Raw genomic sequence first — 15944 nt, 5'->3', positions numbered from 1 at the left:
AAGATTAATTATTATTATGTGTTGTGCTTAATTATTATTATTTATTAGGTTTGAATAGATTTGAACCCAAGACCTCCCTTTGAATAGATTCGAACCCAAGACCTCTCAGATAAGAGGCTCACAATTTACCGTTGCGTTCTAGGCTCTTGCCTGCCTTGGATTAAACATTTGTAAAGAAATTGATTTCAAAATTGTGGTAAGACCCACTTTAAAATAAAATAATAAAATAAAAATAAAACAAATTGAGAGAGAAAATGACAAAAATTAGAAATAAAATAAAATAAATAAAAATGGATTTTAAATTGAGATGAGATTTAAATTTACCTCGATTTTGCAAAATATGGATTGATTTTAAATTAATTAATTCATTCATTCATTGTTGCATTGAAATTATCCAAATGGCATCGAGTTTAATAAGTGGAAAATTGAATTAACAGAAAACAAATCATGAATGGTAATAATTAAATATTTTCCAATCATATTTGCACTACCCCATTAAATTATTATTTTTTATTGACAATTTAAATGGAAAGTTTGTTAACTATTATTTAAAATTTGATAATTATTTACAATTGGTTGTTTGCCTTACAGGATAAGGAACACATTTCCCAAAGTGATGAGGTGACATCGTCAATAATGGGCTTTCTTCTTATGGATCCATGTGTCATTCATCTTGATCTAGTTGTTATGGATTTGAATTTTTTCATTGGTCCAAGGGGGCAATGTCATTTTTTCATTGGCCTACAAGGTGGTGCTGAATTGGAATTGGGTGAGCATTTAATGCTTGTAGCAGGTGGTTATGAAACCCAATTAGGGCCAATGTGAATTAATCTTGACCCTTGATTTCAAATCAATCTTGGTAATTCATTGTAATTGGGGTTCCTATATAAACCCCACCTCTCTCATTTGTAAAAAGGGGGACTTTTGGAGAATTGGTGCTTATATAATACCAAATTTTCTCTACTTTTCATTGTGTCTTGCATGATGAATTGTTGTGATCACGTTTGTATTAATGCATGGTGATCCGTATTCTCACTTAGTTTAGGATTTCATTTCATGTTGTTTAGAAGTAGTTTAGTTGAATGGAAGTCATTGTGGATGTTTACTTACTTAACTCAAACAAATTCGGGCCACTAGCCTCCTACTAATGATAAGGGTGCCTTGCATAGTAAGACGATGATTGAATGCACTTTAACTTCAATTAATATTCAATCTTCAGTTTGCATGCATTTGATGGGATTGAAGAGGAGATATTAATGTGAAAACCATTAGTGTTCCTTAGAAGCTTGCTCTAGGTGGGTGGAGCCGCTAGCGAGACTAAATCTAATAGAGTCTAAGTCCATCCATGATTCCTTTCATTCCTAATTAGAGATAGAAATAGCAATAAGTTTAAGTTTCAGATGAAGTGGAAAATTTGGAAAATCAGAAGCTATATTTTCATTGCACATTGTATAGCCAAATCTTTAGAAGTGCAAGAGTTGATACCAATTGAATGACTAGCGTAAGTCCCTTTGTGATAACCAACATATCATATGATAAAACTGAGTGAAGTCCACAATTAAGAAGGAAGCTTGAAGTAATTTCATGATCTTACTTTGCAAGCTTAGCATGAGAGATGACCTTATATCAAGAGAGGATTGAGTGTTTGGTGTTTCTCCATGAAATATTAAGCGTTTGACTCTACAAGTTGTAGTTGAACAAAACTCACATCATCATGTCCCAGTCAAATTTCCTGTGCCAGTGAGGTGTTGAGTAAAAAGTAAAATGCTAGGTGAGCCACAAAAATGCAATTAATACCACAAAATCTGGTCATCTTCAATTTTTTGGTGCCGCTATGTAATGTCCCCTTTTTGGGACATTAGAAAAGTTAAAGACATATTTGTATAATATTAAAATTTGACTTGGAGAGCATGGACTCAAATTATTAAAGGTCAATTTAATATTATAAAGTGGTCAAAAAGGACAAAGAGAGATAAGACGAAATGCCAGGAAGGGTAGTCGAAGAGTCACAGCCGTGAAGATAAAAGGAGATGAGACTCATTCCTTGGGATATGCTTGATTTATTATTCAGATTTCAGTTCTCTTTTGCGAGAGTATTTGGAAAGCTTCAGAATTCAGCCAATGTGAGGACGTAGCCCCTCGTACCAGCACAATGGACGCAAACCCATTGTTCATGGAGACATCAATTTAAGTGTTTCGTATGCACTTACAAGTTCTTATCTTAGTATTCCAATCTGACTATTAAACTATATTTAAGATTGGATTTTGAGTGTCGGTTGTTGTATTGCTGTTCTATAATGCAATAACATATTTAAGGAGTTATAAGAGTTTGTTGGTTTTCATATTTTTGGTTCGTAATGCATGTCCATATGCTTGAATCTTGAATATTATTTTGAGAAAGATGATTTGATATCTATTGGAGTATCCATTGGTTTTCTATTGTCGTTTCGTAATACATCTGCCTATATTGAAGTGTTGAATATCAGTTTTGAGGTAATAAATGGATAGATATCTTTTGGGGATATCCTCATAGGGTTTATGTTACTGGTCTTAAAATGCAACTCTACATGTTTGTGATCTGAATGTTATTTGGGAAAAGAAATAAATTGGTTCAATATTTGGATTGGGACATTTCAGTGGTATTAGAGCCTTGTTCCTGCCATCTAGTGGGGTATAGCCAAAAGTTTGATCAGAACTTAGTTGCAGATATACAAATAGTGTATGAGATTACACAGCTCCAAAATTTCTATCAAAGATAGTTTTAGCATAAGGGTTTTATCAAAGAGAAAATTTCAGAAAACAAGACATGAAGCATTTACAGGTTTGAAGCTTCTTCGGATGAAAACAATTGGTAAAATATTCAAGTCTATAGCTAAGCCTAGCAGCATATTATTAAGCTGCATTTTCCATTGGTTCATTCTCGCCTAGATCTTGGAGTTGCAAGAAGAATAATGATGTCAAATTTGTAGAAACGTCTAGATACACAAGCGATAACTTCCTCTCATTCTAAGTCATATTTCTTATCTGGAAAGCATAATTGTTGCGAATAGAGAAGTTTTTCTTTCAACAGATCGGATTGCACAGACACAGAAGACTCGCTACTATGGTTGAATGTAATCTAAGAATTGTGGGTGTCATAAATAACATCTTCACATGTTTCCACCAAAACAAGTAGTGTTGTATCGTGGTTTTTTCTGTGGCTTTGGAGTTCATTGAGCCAACCACGTAGATTCACAAGGAAGCGATAACAAGGGTTTTTGTTGGCAAAAGAGGAAAATAGAGATAGAGTTTGGGGCCATGACAGATTCTTTGAATTAGAAGCGAGTAAGCCACATCTTCACCAGATTTGCATCGTATTAATCTAGTATCAGATCATATTGATTGCAAGAGAAAGGGGTGTTTAGAGCAAGGAAAACGTCCCTGTTCCGAATTAATATCATTGGGCTTCAGAATATTCTATTCCTTAGACTATATGCAAGGAAAAGTTTGTGTGCTAAAACATTTCATTGTGGTTTTTCAAACGAGTCATATATCCTGATAAAAAAACAGTTATTGTGGTAACTCAAAGAATCGCGGGACCGACTTGGGTTGGTTAGTCAACGTATACATAGAGTATATCTTAAGCGAAAGCTACAAGAGATGAATTGATCTCTCCTTGCAAAAGGCACTCAACGATTTGTCCATCATTCATGCCTTGACCACTGGCGATCTGTAAAGGAAGGTTTTGCATTCTCGCGTTGATCAACCTATAAAGCCCAATTCCATCTATGGACTGAAATACTTGAGAATTACTCTTGGCATAAGCTAAAGTTTAGTATTTTTGTTGCACGTGATGTCCTCCTCTTGTTTTTGGCAGTGCAAACAACAATTGTTGTTATGGGCAGTTTTAAATATTTGATGGACACAAACGGGGAGTTCAGAAATTCATTCAACGTTGGATAGAATCGACGACAAGTATGATTTGAATCGTGTAACAGTACTGAGTGTTGAGTATAGAAGAATTGCGTAGATTTTTTCTGTCTTTTTCCTTGTTAATCCTATCGTGGACACCGCATCTATAACGGTTGAGCAAGTCTTATCAGGTTCTTCCCACGTCAAATTAGTAACGGCAATGGAGGAATTGTTAGCACACATTGATAAATTCCTTGTTATCAATAAGTTTTAAAAAGATAACAAGTGTTTGCTTTTTATGAGACAAGTTCCAAAAGTGATGACAAAGCACTTGCATGGTTAACAGTGATTTCATTAACGATAAAGCCAAGTGACAAGTATACTTCATCGGACACATATATAAGACGAATTTATTGGGTCCTATTACCATTCGCACAGTCTAGATGGGCAAGTAGACAAAATAGTGGTTGTAAAAGATTTTTGAGACCCTTACATTGGACGTAATATCACCAGTAAAGGGTAATGTTGGACGGACAAGGAATAACGAGCGCACGAATTGGTTAAGAGAAATATAATTCGACAACAGCTATATTGGTTCCGCGTCAAGGATAGAGGGAGTTGGATTGTTGACCCCATTGAAGGAGCAGCTAGTGGCAACGCACTCACACCAGGTCACGTGAACAATTGACCATTACCAACAAAACTCTAGGTGTCACGTCCAAAGGTCTGTCCTTATCTATCTGTTAATGTGCAAGATGGTTGAATCTAAAACAATGAGAAACTAGTCTAGTTCATAGGGATATTTTTCTTCATCTAGTTTTTGCCTTGGTAATTACTGTTATAATAGCAAGTTGGTAAAAGAATCCAAATCTGGATTTCAACTGTGCTCTCTAATTTACGTTTAGCATTTGAATGTGTAATTACCCCTAGAGTATTGGATCATAACAATGATACCAAATCTTAATATCTGGAATTACATACCAAATGTTTGACGAAATTCTACCAATTCAAATTTGAATTTTGTATAATCTGAGATAGATTATATCTACCCAACATTTGAAGACATTCAGCATTCAAAAGCCCATAAAGTAATTCTGGGTTGTCATCGGTAGATATTGAGTTGCCGACGGGTTGATGTCGTCGGTAATTGTTATGTAGCCAATGAGCTCCTTGTTATGTAGCCGACGGACCCCTTCGGAAAGGTTCTTGTTATGTAGCCGACGGGCCCTTCGGAAAGGTTCTTCGTAATGGTATATGTACAACTTTGGATCATCATTGTAATCATCATCATAAGCATTATGTAATATCTTTGGCATATGCGAATAATAAAAGGAATACTATTGTTCTTGTCTATTGTCTAGGTGCATTAATCTCTTTACCCATACGATAAATATTTGGCGCCGTTGCCCGATGGACCTGGAACGAAGGCAGACGAATGAAGAATAATGTCGAATCAATTGAACAAAAATAAGAACAAGTTGAAGGAAAAAGATGAAATACGCACAACAAAAGGGAATTTAATTTTGGCACAACAAGCCGAACGCAAATGAAGGTTTCTGCAGCTTGCCGACGGACACCGAAGCACTAAGGAATTGCTATAAGAGACTCGACAACAGTTGGATTTGGTGGAAAAAGAAAGGGAAGTTTCTTAACCTGCATACGCCGAGGGAAGAGAATCCAGATGGAAGGGGATTAACTCGCACGACTCGGAGTGCCGAGGGAGCACGAACATGGAGTGAACTCTTCGTCCGATATACACTTCCGGAACGGATAGTTTCGCTTGACGAAAACCCTTCACCAAATAGCACAACTGTCAAAAATAAAATGACTGTTCAAAACAGCACGGGTGTGCAGAACAGCGTAGGTGTTCTGAACAGCGCGAGTGTGCAAAACAGTGCAAGTGCGCAAAACAGCGCGGCTGGGTAGAACAGCACGGGTACACAAGTACCTCCAACTCGAATAGTAATGGTTGGACCAAAGAAAAAATTGTCAAAGTTTGATGGTGATGGAACAATCGATCCAATCAGACACTGTAAGACATGTGAAACAATTTGGACGGCGAATGGCATAACTGACATGAATGAATGGGTGGGACAATTCCCAGCAACCCTAAGGGGTGTAGCAATTGATTGGTTTGCCAATACAGATCCCCAAAAATTAACCAATTGGGACAATGTTAAAAAGGAGTTTATCACCGAATTTCAACTGATGTGCGACAACAATGAGATCGTAGCAGATATACAACACGAAGCAAGGAAAAAATGAAACAATTCAAGTATATGCCAAAAAATTAAAAGACTTAATAAACAAGATGGAAAATAAGCCGGCGGATGGGCTGCAAAAGAGATGGTTCATTGAAGGACTACGCCCGAAGTTACAGAAGAAGATGAAGATTGTGCCGCCATCGTCATACACTGAAGCATATAATCGAGCGATGAACTTGGCAAAAAACAAAAAAGAAGAAGAGTAGCTCATCTGAGTCAGATGACAAAGCATCTTCGCAAGAAGAGAGCAGCAATGATGAAAAGGGCAACAAGAAGGTCTAAGCTCTCCAAAAGGATATGATTTGAATGATGAAAGAATTTAAGAACATGCAAATAAAGACGAAGGGAAATGACCTCTGGTGCACGGAATGTAAGAGAGAAGGTCACATGAAGGGATCTTGTCCAAAGAACCAATTCTGCGAGATCTGCCAGATCATGGGACATTCCACAAAAGAATGCCCCTTCAATATGAAAACAAGAGAACCTCAACAAGTGCTCCTGACCTAGGAGGCTTCCGCGTCAGGCGGGAGCAAAAACACCAGTAATGAGGGTGCCACATCGGGAGGCTACAGAAATAATAGAAGAGGGCAAAACAACAACAACAATGCCAACAATAATAATGGAAGCCACAGTCGAATTCAGTACGATGCAAACAGCCGCCCAATGGTTCAATGCTGAGCATGCAACTTGTGGGGCCACTTTGCCCGAGACTGTACAATGGCAAACGCACCGAAGTTGTTATGCAGATGGTGCGGTCCTGGAGATCATGAAGATGCCAAGTGCCCAAAATCAGGAGTGAATATGATCATCATCGAGACGGACGAAGAGGAGGTTCTGGCGATCACACAAAAGCAGGCAAAACTGTATCCCGACCCGACAAAGGAAAAAAAGAGATTAGAGGAAGCATGGGCGAAAATTGAGAAGGCGACACAGGCGAAGAAAGCACACTTGAAGGACACTACTGGTACCTCAGCAAGAAACTGTGCGGAATAGAACATCATACGGCAGATATTACAAACTGAAGTACCAGTCAAAATAAATGATCTTTTCACAATGCCTCAACTCCGATCGGCACTCACAAACATCGCTCCAGTTACTAAATTATCAGGAGAACAAGGGAGAGGGAAAGTGGAGCAAGTGCAGAGGACTCGATGCTGCTAGCCCTCACATCTGGACGGCATTCGATGGTCGTCGAGATGGGAATTTTGGGAACTGTTCTGACAGACACAATTGTGGACGAAGGGTCCGACGTGAATGTGTTACTGAAGGATACCTCGAAAAGGTTGGGACAGCCGACGTTGTGGCCACCTACATTCCAATTGCTCACAGCAGACCAGCACGGGATCAAACTGTTGGGAATCCTGATGGCACAACCAGTGACTATTGGAACTCAGCCGTTCCTACTCGATTTCGTAGTCATCTCGCTGAAGAGGAGAGGATATGACGCCATTTTGGGCAGGGGATGGCTTGTGCAAGCAAGGGTCAAGCATGACTGGAAGAAGAATACACTATCAATGGAAAGTAGGGGACGACGATTCACTATTGATTTACACACACAAATGGTGGGCGAAGAAGCCGTATCATCTGATTCTGAAGAAGAGGATGAAGGAAAGCAACAATTGGAACCCAATGAGGAAGGAGTCCTTCGGTTGGAAGATGGATCGACAGACGATGATTTGGATCCGGTGAACGGCCTTTTCCACTGGTAGATGGAGGATTACGAACTCTTTCCAAGCTATAATATGTTAAGGATCGACGAAGGTGAGAAAGAAAAGGAAAATGAATGTCCGAAGGAATATAGAGAAGCGAAAGAAGGAAAGGCGGTTATGGCTGAAGCTGAAGGGAAGAGCATTTTGTACGAACTCAAAAAAAGGAAAGATCCCACCGTACGGAACACAATGAATGGACCGCGGAGAAAGAAAAGGTTACAACGCACCACGAATGTAGTAGAAAAGTGCCAGTAGCAAGAAAAACACATCATACGGTCTACACAGAAAACAAAAAGGAAGGGTTTAATAAAAGCTTCAGCAATACGGAGTAAAGGTTCTAAAATCAAGAATACAGTTATTGACGGCAAGGAGTGGCAGCCAACGAAATTCATGGTGCCGAGTTTCGAAAACAAATCGAGTCATATGGAAAACCTGAGGGAGAGATCATGTCACTTAAGTAAACTTGATGAGTGACGATTGCAGGCACAATGGGCCACGGAGGTAATGCAAAACAGGCGCAAAGCATGGCATGATAAACACCTGAAATTGAACAAGTTCCAACCAAGACAGTTGGTATTGAAGTATGATGGACGGAACGAAATCAAACTAGGCAAGTTTAAAGTCAAATGGGTCGGGCCATACCAGATCCACGAGGTAGGTGATAATGGAGCAATAAAGTTGTGGACATTAGATAGACAAGAAATACCAGAGGCAATCAACGGCTCAAAGCTCAAGATGTACCATGCCAGAACGACCTCCTCGTCATCGAAGAAGGACGAAACTCGGAGGGAGAATTGATTTATTAAAAAAAAAAAAAAACCAAAAATAAAATAAAAGAGAGAGAGAGAGAAACAATCACCGTACAGTAACTTGAATTGACCTGGAAGGCACCGTATGGTGGTTTCTATAGACATACAAACTTTTTTAAAAATCCTCACGCCGTACGGATTTGGAAGTTAAATTTTTTGTTATGCACTATACGAAGGTTTTAATAGTCGTACCATCTTTTTAAAAGGCCCTCATACCCATACGAAGAAGGCACTAATAGTTTCTATTGTGATTTTTATGCCCGAACACCTTTTTTCATAGCACCATACAGCATTTCAAGAGTCTTGTAGCCGTACGGAAACAACACATCAAAAATTGTAATATTAAAATTACGGGCAACTTAATGGACATTTGATGCATCTGTACGACTTCTTCTAATAGCCTTATGTCCGTATGGACCTTGCAATCAAGGAACGGCAAATATATATCTTTGGATATCCACCGCAGGGAAGTGTGACTTCTCCTGGCAAACACAGTACAGCGATATCACCTGGCAGAGTAAGCAAAGATTGTCGTACGACAATTACAATTTATCTACTGGGCACCGTACGTACGAAGCAAACAAAGGAAGGAGTTATAACAGGGAGCAAGATAGAAACCCATACGGCAAAAAGGAGCCATTCACAAAGTCGCAAGGTATTCAAGGAAAGGTCGTACAGCCAGTCAAATGAAATAACCTGAACAAAATTAGAGCAGAAGTCTGAAGTCTATATCATTCAACTGTACAATTGAGGAATTGTTTAACCATACAATAGAAGCTCACAAATCAGCAGAAGGAAGCAGTCAAAAGAGGAGCCAAAAAAAAAAAACGATTACAGATTGAAACAGTTTAGAATGAGTAACACATGATGCCAAAGGGAAGGGAAAGACAGAAATAGGTAGTAAAATATAAGCAGTTGCCAGAAAGAGTGTGGAATCGGAATAAAATGACAAAAAATGTGTGTTCCATGGAGTTTTGTGTGGATTTAAAAGTGTTATTTTGCTCTTGGCGGCGGGGGCGCTGCCCCTCGACCCCGTTGGGGGCAATGCCCCCTAGACCCCCAATTGGTGCAGTTATTAGTCGTGGAAAGTATGACCAGTTGATGAGACCTGGAGCTACTGCAGGCATAGTGTGCCAACAGGGAAAGATCAACAGAGCAAGCCTTTCGAGAGAGGTGATACGTTTTGAGGCACTCGGAATAGGTGTTGGACGTGAAGCTATCTTGGTGGATGCATAGAGAGCTCGGGAGGAGTTGATCATCCAATTGAAGACAATACAGCGACACTTGGCTCTGTGTACCCAGGAGTTGGAAGTAGAGAAAGCGGCACGGGTGGCTATCAAGGTTAGCTTGACTAAGGAAATAGTATTGCGTTAGCAGAGGCTACAAATGCAATGTGTTTTGGAGACCAGTTTGGTGCAGGCACAGAACGAATGTGAAAGTGGTGTAACAGAAACATATCTATCTTGTTGTAGTTAGTCAGTTAATGTACTCTATTTTGTTAATCTGCCTCGGATATTTTGTAATTGTCGTCCGGAGACGACTTTTTTCTTTTGGGGGGATGATGTCATCGGTAGATATTGAGTAGCTGACGGGTTGATGTCGTCGGTAATTGTTATGTAGCCGACGGGCCCCTTTGGAAAGGTTCTTGTTATGCAGCCGACGGGCCCCTTCCGGAAGGTTCTTGTTATGTAGCCAACAGGCCCTTCGGGAAGGTTCTTCGAAATGGTATATGCACAACTTTGGATCATCATTGCAATCATCATCATAAGCATTATGTAATAGCTTTGGCATATGCAAATAATAAAAGGAGTATTGTTGTTCTTGTCTATTGTCTAGGTGCATTAATCTATTTACCCATATGGTAAACATGGGTGGTCAGTAAGTGTTGGGATTTCATAAATGTCATTGTGACTCTAAGTTGTAGAATTCATATTACGAAGAATAGAACAGATTACACTATAGAATTGGGTCTATTGGCAGTTTCTTATTGACAGGTTCTTAATTATTTATAAATTATTGCAAAAACAAATAACCCAATACCAATCTACAAAACTTAGAGGTTCAGAAACATCAAGGCAATTTTGGGGTAGAATGTAGCCATTTGTCAGACTTACAGTAACAAGATAACAACATTCAGCAATGGGAAAAGATTTGGATAAAATTAGGAAGGGTACTATGAAACCACAAGAGCAATTAGCCCAAAATTTTGAATCCGATATAAGAGCAAAAATACTCGACATTTATGGAGAGTATAAAGAACTTCCTATCGGAATTCAGAATGATTTATCATTCAGTGATTACATGGATTTTCATCTAGAGCAGCGAAATAAGATTGATGTGGCAAAAAGAAAGTATTTGAAATTGGTTTAGGATCTCCTTGCAAAAGACCAACGCAAAGGTGTGTATGAAGAATTTCCGACAGATCAAAATCATCGAATAGAGGGTCTTGAAAAAGAGGATTGGTCAACTACCATTGATTTGCAACTTTCTCGCGATCACGTGAAAGATGTTACACAGGGTGCAAATTTCTACATTGGTGATTTGGAGGTTAGCTTTGACAAGCAGGTTGATGTGGTCGGTTGCACACGAGGTAATAACAGATTGTAATCTTTGTATAATGAACCATATATTTCTGATGCCCGTGAAATAAATTCAAAGGAACAATCCAAGATGATACTGCAAGACGATGAACCGCCTCAACATGACAATAATGAAATGCATACCTTAAGGAATCAACTAAAGGTTAGTAATGACATGGTTGTGGCATCTTTGGTACGTAATAACAGCACTCACAAGATGGTTGAAGATCTCTAGAGGAAGGCTCACAAGGAAGTGGAAGGAGTTTGGCCCGTTGCTAATTTGCAGGTGGTCAAAACAGCTCTCGAAGCTATGAAATCAGATTATTTATATTTTCTGTCTGACAGGGATTATATTCTTCAGGTTGCTGAACTACATGTTGATCAGTCAAATAGAAAAAAGAATGAGATTAAGGAGCTTAAGTATGTTTGTGAGGCATTGGATGAAACTCGATTTTCTCTTTAGGAAGTAGAAAATCAAATCAAGGCAATGAATCACTCTTGAGAACACGAGGGTAAAGTGAGGCAGGAAGTTTCCCAAAAAGTCATTGATAAACTTGATAGCATTCAGCAGACATGTGACTTGGATGGCTGCCCCAAACGATCATGTATCAAAACTTCAGATCACATTTAGCTTGTACACAACCCTTTGTTTGAAGTTGTTGCTGATTACACTTCCAATAATCCTCTTTTTGTGATAAACGAGGAAACTCCTTTTGATTGCCATGAAGAGGATGACTTTTATTTCAAGATATTGGATCCTGGTACAATTCCTAGCAATGAATCTGGGTCACAGGATGGGAGTGGTGAATTGAATACTGTTGCTTGTTATGGATCAGTCCAAACATAGTTTTTGACTTTACCCCATATAGGAGTTCAATGGATTTCCTACATCAGCCATTGAATAGATCTTGGTGGAGTATTGATGTGAGCTATGTTTCAACCATAGTGATTAGTTTTTCAGCTTCGTACTTACTCATAGCACCTATGCACTTGGGGGTTCTCCAGATTTATGACAACGGTATGGATTTTGATGTACCTATGGCGTTAGTTTTGGCTTTTAAGTAGTTTGTTTCTTACATCATCTATTTTGGTCAGATCGTCACCATCTACTAGGTTATACATAGCCCCTTGATACATTTCTACTTCATCATAGCAGCTGGTCAGGAAATTGGGATCCAAGGGTTGACAGCATGTATCTATGGCTTATTGAGGATTTTGTTACAGTTCTGCTCAATTTGAGAGTGGATGCGAGGATAAGCAGAGTTGTACAGTCTACAAGTGCAGTGATATTCATAGATTTATATGGGACCCAGGATCCGGTTGATGGATGGGTTGCAGAATAACACCTTGCTTTGCAATGTGTTCGGATTTGATTTCAGAATGGGCTATAGGTCTACCTGTAGATTCATATGGGATCTTGGTACTGATTGCTTGAGGACAAGCAATTTTAAGGAGGGGAGGTTTATAATGTCCCCTTTTTGGGACATTAGAAAACTTAAAGACATATTTATATAATATTAAAATTTGACTTGGAGAGCGTGGACTCAAATTATTAAAGGTCGATTTAATATTATAAAGTGGTCAAAAAGGAGGAGAGATAAGACAAAATGCCAAGAAGGGTAGTCAAAGAGTCACAACTGTGAAGATAAAAGGAGATGAGACTCATTCCATGGGATATGCCTGATTTATTATTCAGATTTCAGTTCTCTCTTGTGAGAGTATTCAGAAAGCTTCAGCTTTCACCCAATGTGAGGACGTAGACCCTCATACCAACAGACAGTGGACACAAACCCATTGTCCGTAAAGACATCAATTCAAGTGTTTCATATGCACTTACAAGTTCTTATTTTAGTATTCCAATCTAACTGTTAAATTGTATTTAAGATTGGATTTTGAGTGCTGGTTATTGTATTGCTGCTGTATAATGCAATAAAATATTTTAAGGAGTTATATGAGTTTGTTGGTTTTCATATTTCTGGTTCGTAACGTATGTCCATGTGCTTGAATCCTGAATATTATTTTGAGAAAGATGGTCTAATATCTATTGGAGTATCCACTGGTTTTCTATTGTCGTTTCGTAATACATCTGCCTATATTTAAGTGTTGAATATCAGTTTTGAGGTAGTAACTGGATAGATATCTTTTGGGGATATCCTCATAGGGTTTATTTTACTGGTCTTAAAATGTAACTCCACGTGCTTGTGTTCTGATGTTATCTGGGAAAAGAAATAAATTGGTTCAATTATGGTTTGGGACATTTCACGCTAGCATACAATATGAAAGAGGTTATGCCCAACTCAAATATGCAGAGCTGTACTTGGCTTGATTTTTGCTCGGCTAGTGCAGATTAGTATCTTTTGTGTCACCTGTCTAGGGAAATAAACAGCAACAAAGGATGCCTGAATTCAGCCATGTCAGCTCAAAACATATTAGTATGTGGATGAACAATTTGCAATATGTGAGTTACATATACAGCCATGTCCACCTCAACATGTTAAATATGTGGATAAGCAATTTGACATAAGCGAGTGTTTACAGAGCTACAGAATTGTGTGCGTCCCAAATTTAGACCCCATGAGACACCAAACATGAACTCTTAAATTAAGTGAGTAAATTACGTATAATAAGTCGTATATTTCTACGATTCGGTGCACTTATTGGATTTGAATTCCTTAAAGGATCAGTGCCCTTCAAACAGGCAAAGTCGTTAAGTAAATCCACATTCAGCAAGATGGATTTTCTAGTTTGAGGAAGAAATGTTGTAGCTAACAGACGATGTATCAAAAAAAATCTATTAATTGAATTGTTTAGAGGGTGGAATGGTAACTGGATGCCTAAACATGAGAGGTACCCAGGTTTAAAACAGCATACCACAATGAAAGAGACCATAGGTTGAAAACAGAACTCTTGTAAAAAAACAGTTATCAATTGAATTAAAACAGGGTTATAAATATCAGGAAATAAATAATGTGAGAGCAACAAAAATGATACAAGTCAATAATTTTAGAGACTCTTTAAGTATGCATAATTGGACTAAAGTGCAAATTATCACAGTAGGTAAGAAGAGCCAGACTTTTCAATATCTCCACCAGCCAAAGAGAGGCAACTTGAAACCTAAACATCTACAAAATCACGCGAGTGGGATTTGGCACTGTCTCAACAGGCCAAAAGGACAAGGCAACTTGCGACCTATACACCCTAAAAGTTACCTTAATGCGATTTGGCATTGTCTCGCCGAAGGCTGAAGTAACTTGCAATCTAGACATCCTAAAATTCACATGGGTGAAGACTTGGCATTGCCTCAACAGGTCAAAGGATGGGGAGCTTCGCAACCAGCAAATGCTAAGAAACACAAAACAAACTCAATAATACATAAAATCTACAGAAATTCAGTGGCAAAAAGAAACAACCTACTGGCACCGTGAAACTGACTTTGACGTAAGTTTCCTATGACTGTAGATGAAGCAATTGGACTGGCAATGAGACCAAACCTGTGCTTGTTGAGCTCTGCGAGAAGAGCACTCTGCTTGGAAGCATCTTTGGGATTGGCGTCCGCCTCCGCAAGAAGACGCTCTAGCTTATTCTGCCGCCACAGCGGCAACCAACTCAACCATTCAGAAGCCCACAAACTCTTCACTTTTCTCCAGAAAACTGCCCAAAATGCAGCCAAGTACAAAGAAAGGCTCATTTTCTTCTTAACATTTTGCTCCTCCTCCTGTCTTATCCCTACACTCGGTCCCTCTTCAACCTTATCCAGCTTCTCAACACTATTAGTGGTACTTTCAGCCTCTAAAGCACTGCTTTCCCCTTCACTAGTGCTAGAAGCAATACCCTCTGCCTCACTTCCTTCTGAATTTTGGAAATCCATTGCAATTTCTTCTTTTGCGGGCAGGCATTTCAACTTACGAGACTTAAAAGGCGTCGTGGAGAGAATATGCATTTTACCACGTTGGTGGTGTGCGAATCTCAGAGAAACTGCCGATATCCCACCGGACGGTATTCTTGTTAAAATGTTTTGTGGGCATTTGGGAAACCCCGACCTGTTAAGTAAGGATGCCTGAATGACACTCATGGCTGTCGATTGCGAGTTGCAGTTTCAGGAGGATGAGGAGAGGAGACGATTGGTGGCCAGGGTCTTTCAGGAAAAGGAAGAACTTGAATATGAAATTTGCCGGCGGGGTTTGGACTGCAATTTTCTTGGTCTCTGGAATGGATGGAAGTTGGCCACACACTCTCCTGTGTGGCTAAACGTATGCCTTCTAATGCGACTTCCGTATGATAATGGGATCAAATCTTTATTTTATTTTATTCATTTTTCTTTATACCCGAATTAATGTAAAATTCCGACCTCCAGAAAACGTTCAATGTTTCCAGAATCCGTAATCCTCTACCGAGTCTAAACTATTTTGTTTCCCTCTAACCTACAAAACGGTCAACGGGATAAGCGCAGGAAGTAAAATACACAATCCAATTTAAATTATCAATTGCAATGATAAATTGAAGAATGGTTTATAACTGTTCAGTTTTATTAGCTAGTTTTTCTTAGAAAATCATAGCCATGGGCAAATTGGCTTTTAGTCTATTGTTCAAGTTCAATGATTTTAAATAAGTCTATTAGGATCAAGTCTTGTTAGGTCTAATTTCATAAGGGATGAAGTTAAGGTCATGTTATGGGCAAATTTGGCTGGATGG

At 38.9% G+C, this 15944-nt stretch overlaps 1 protein-coding gene across 2 annotated transcripts in view; it reads right to left on the bottom strand.

The window, feature by feature from the left end:
- Window positions 1-15641, bottom strand: part of FTSH11 (FTSH protease 11) — a 201345-nt gene extending 185704 nt beyond the window's left edge. The window contains exon 1 of one of the 2 annotated variants that reach the window (XM_089792463.1): window positions 14744-15641. In XM_089792463.1, coding sequence (XP_089648589.1) covers window positions 14744-15324 — 581 coding nt within the window. In that variant the 5' untranslated portion in view covers window positions 15325-15641. The remainder of the gene's footprint in view (window positions 1-14743) is intronic. The other variant, XM_089792462.1, reaches the window with a different exon arrangement.
- Between the last annotated feature and the right edge of the window lie 303 nt (window positions 15642-15944).

Source organism: Cupressus sempervirens, chromosome 7 (genome assembly GCF_028749045.1).
Source record: "Cupressus sempervirens isolate cs-2001-9-10 chromosome 7, ASM2874904v1, whole genome shotgun sequence".
NCBI classification, from domain to species: Eukaryota; Viridiplantae; Streptophyta; class Pinopsida; order Cupressales; family Cupressaceae; genus Cupressus; species Cupressus sempervirens.
Note: the sequence above shows the minus strand (reverse complement) of the source record. Positions and strands in the feature narration are given on the sequence as shown.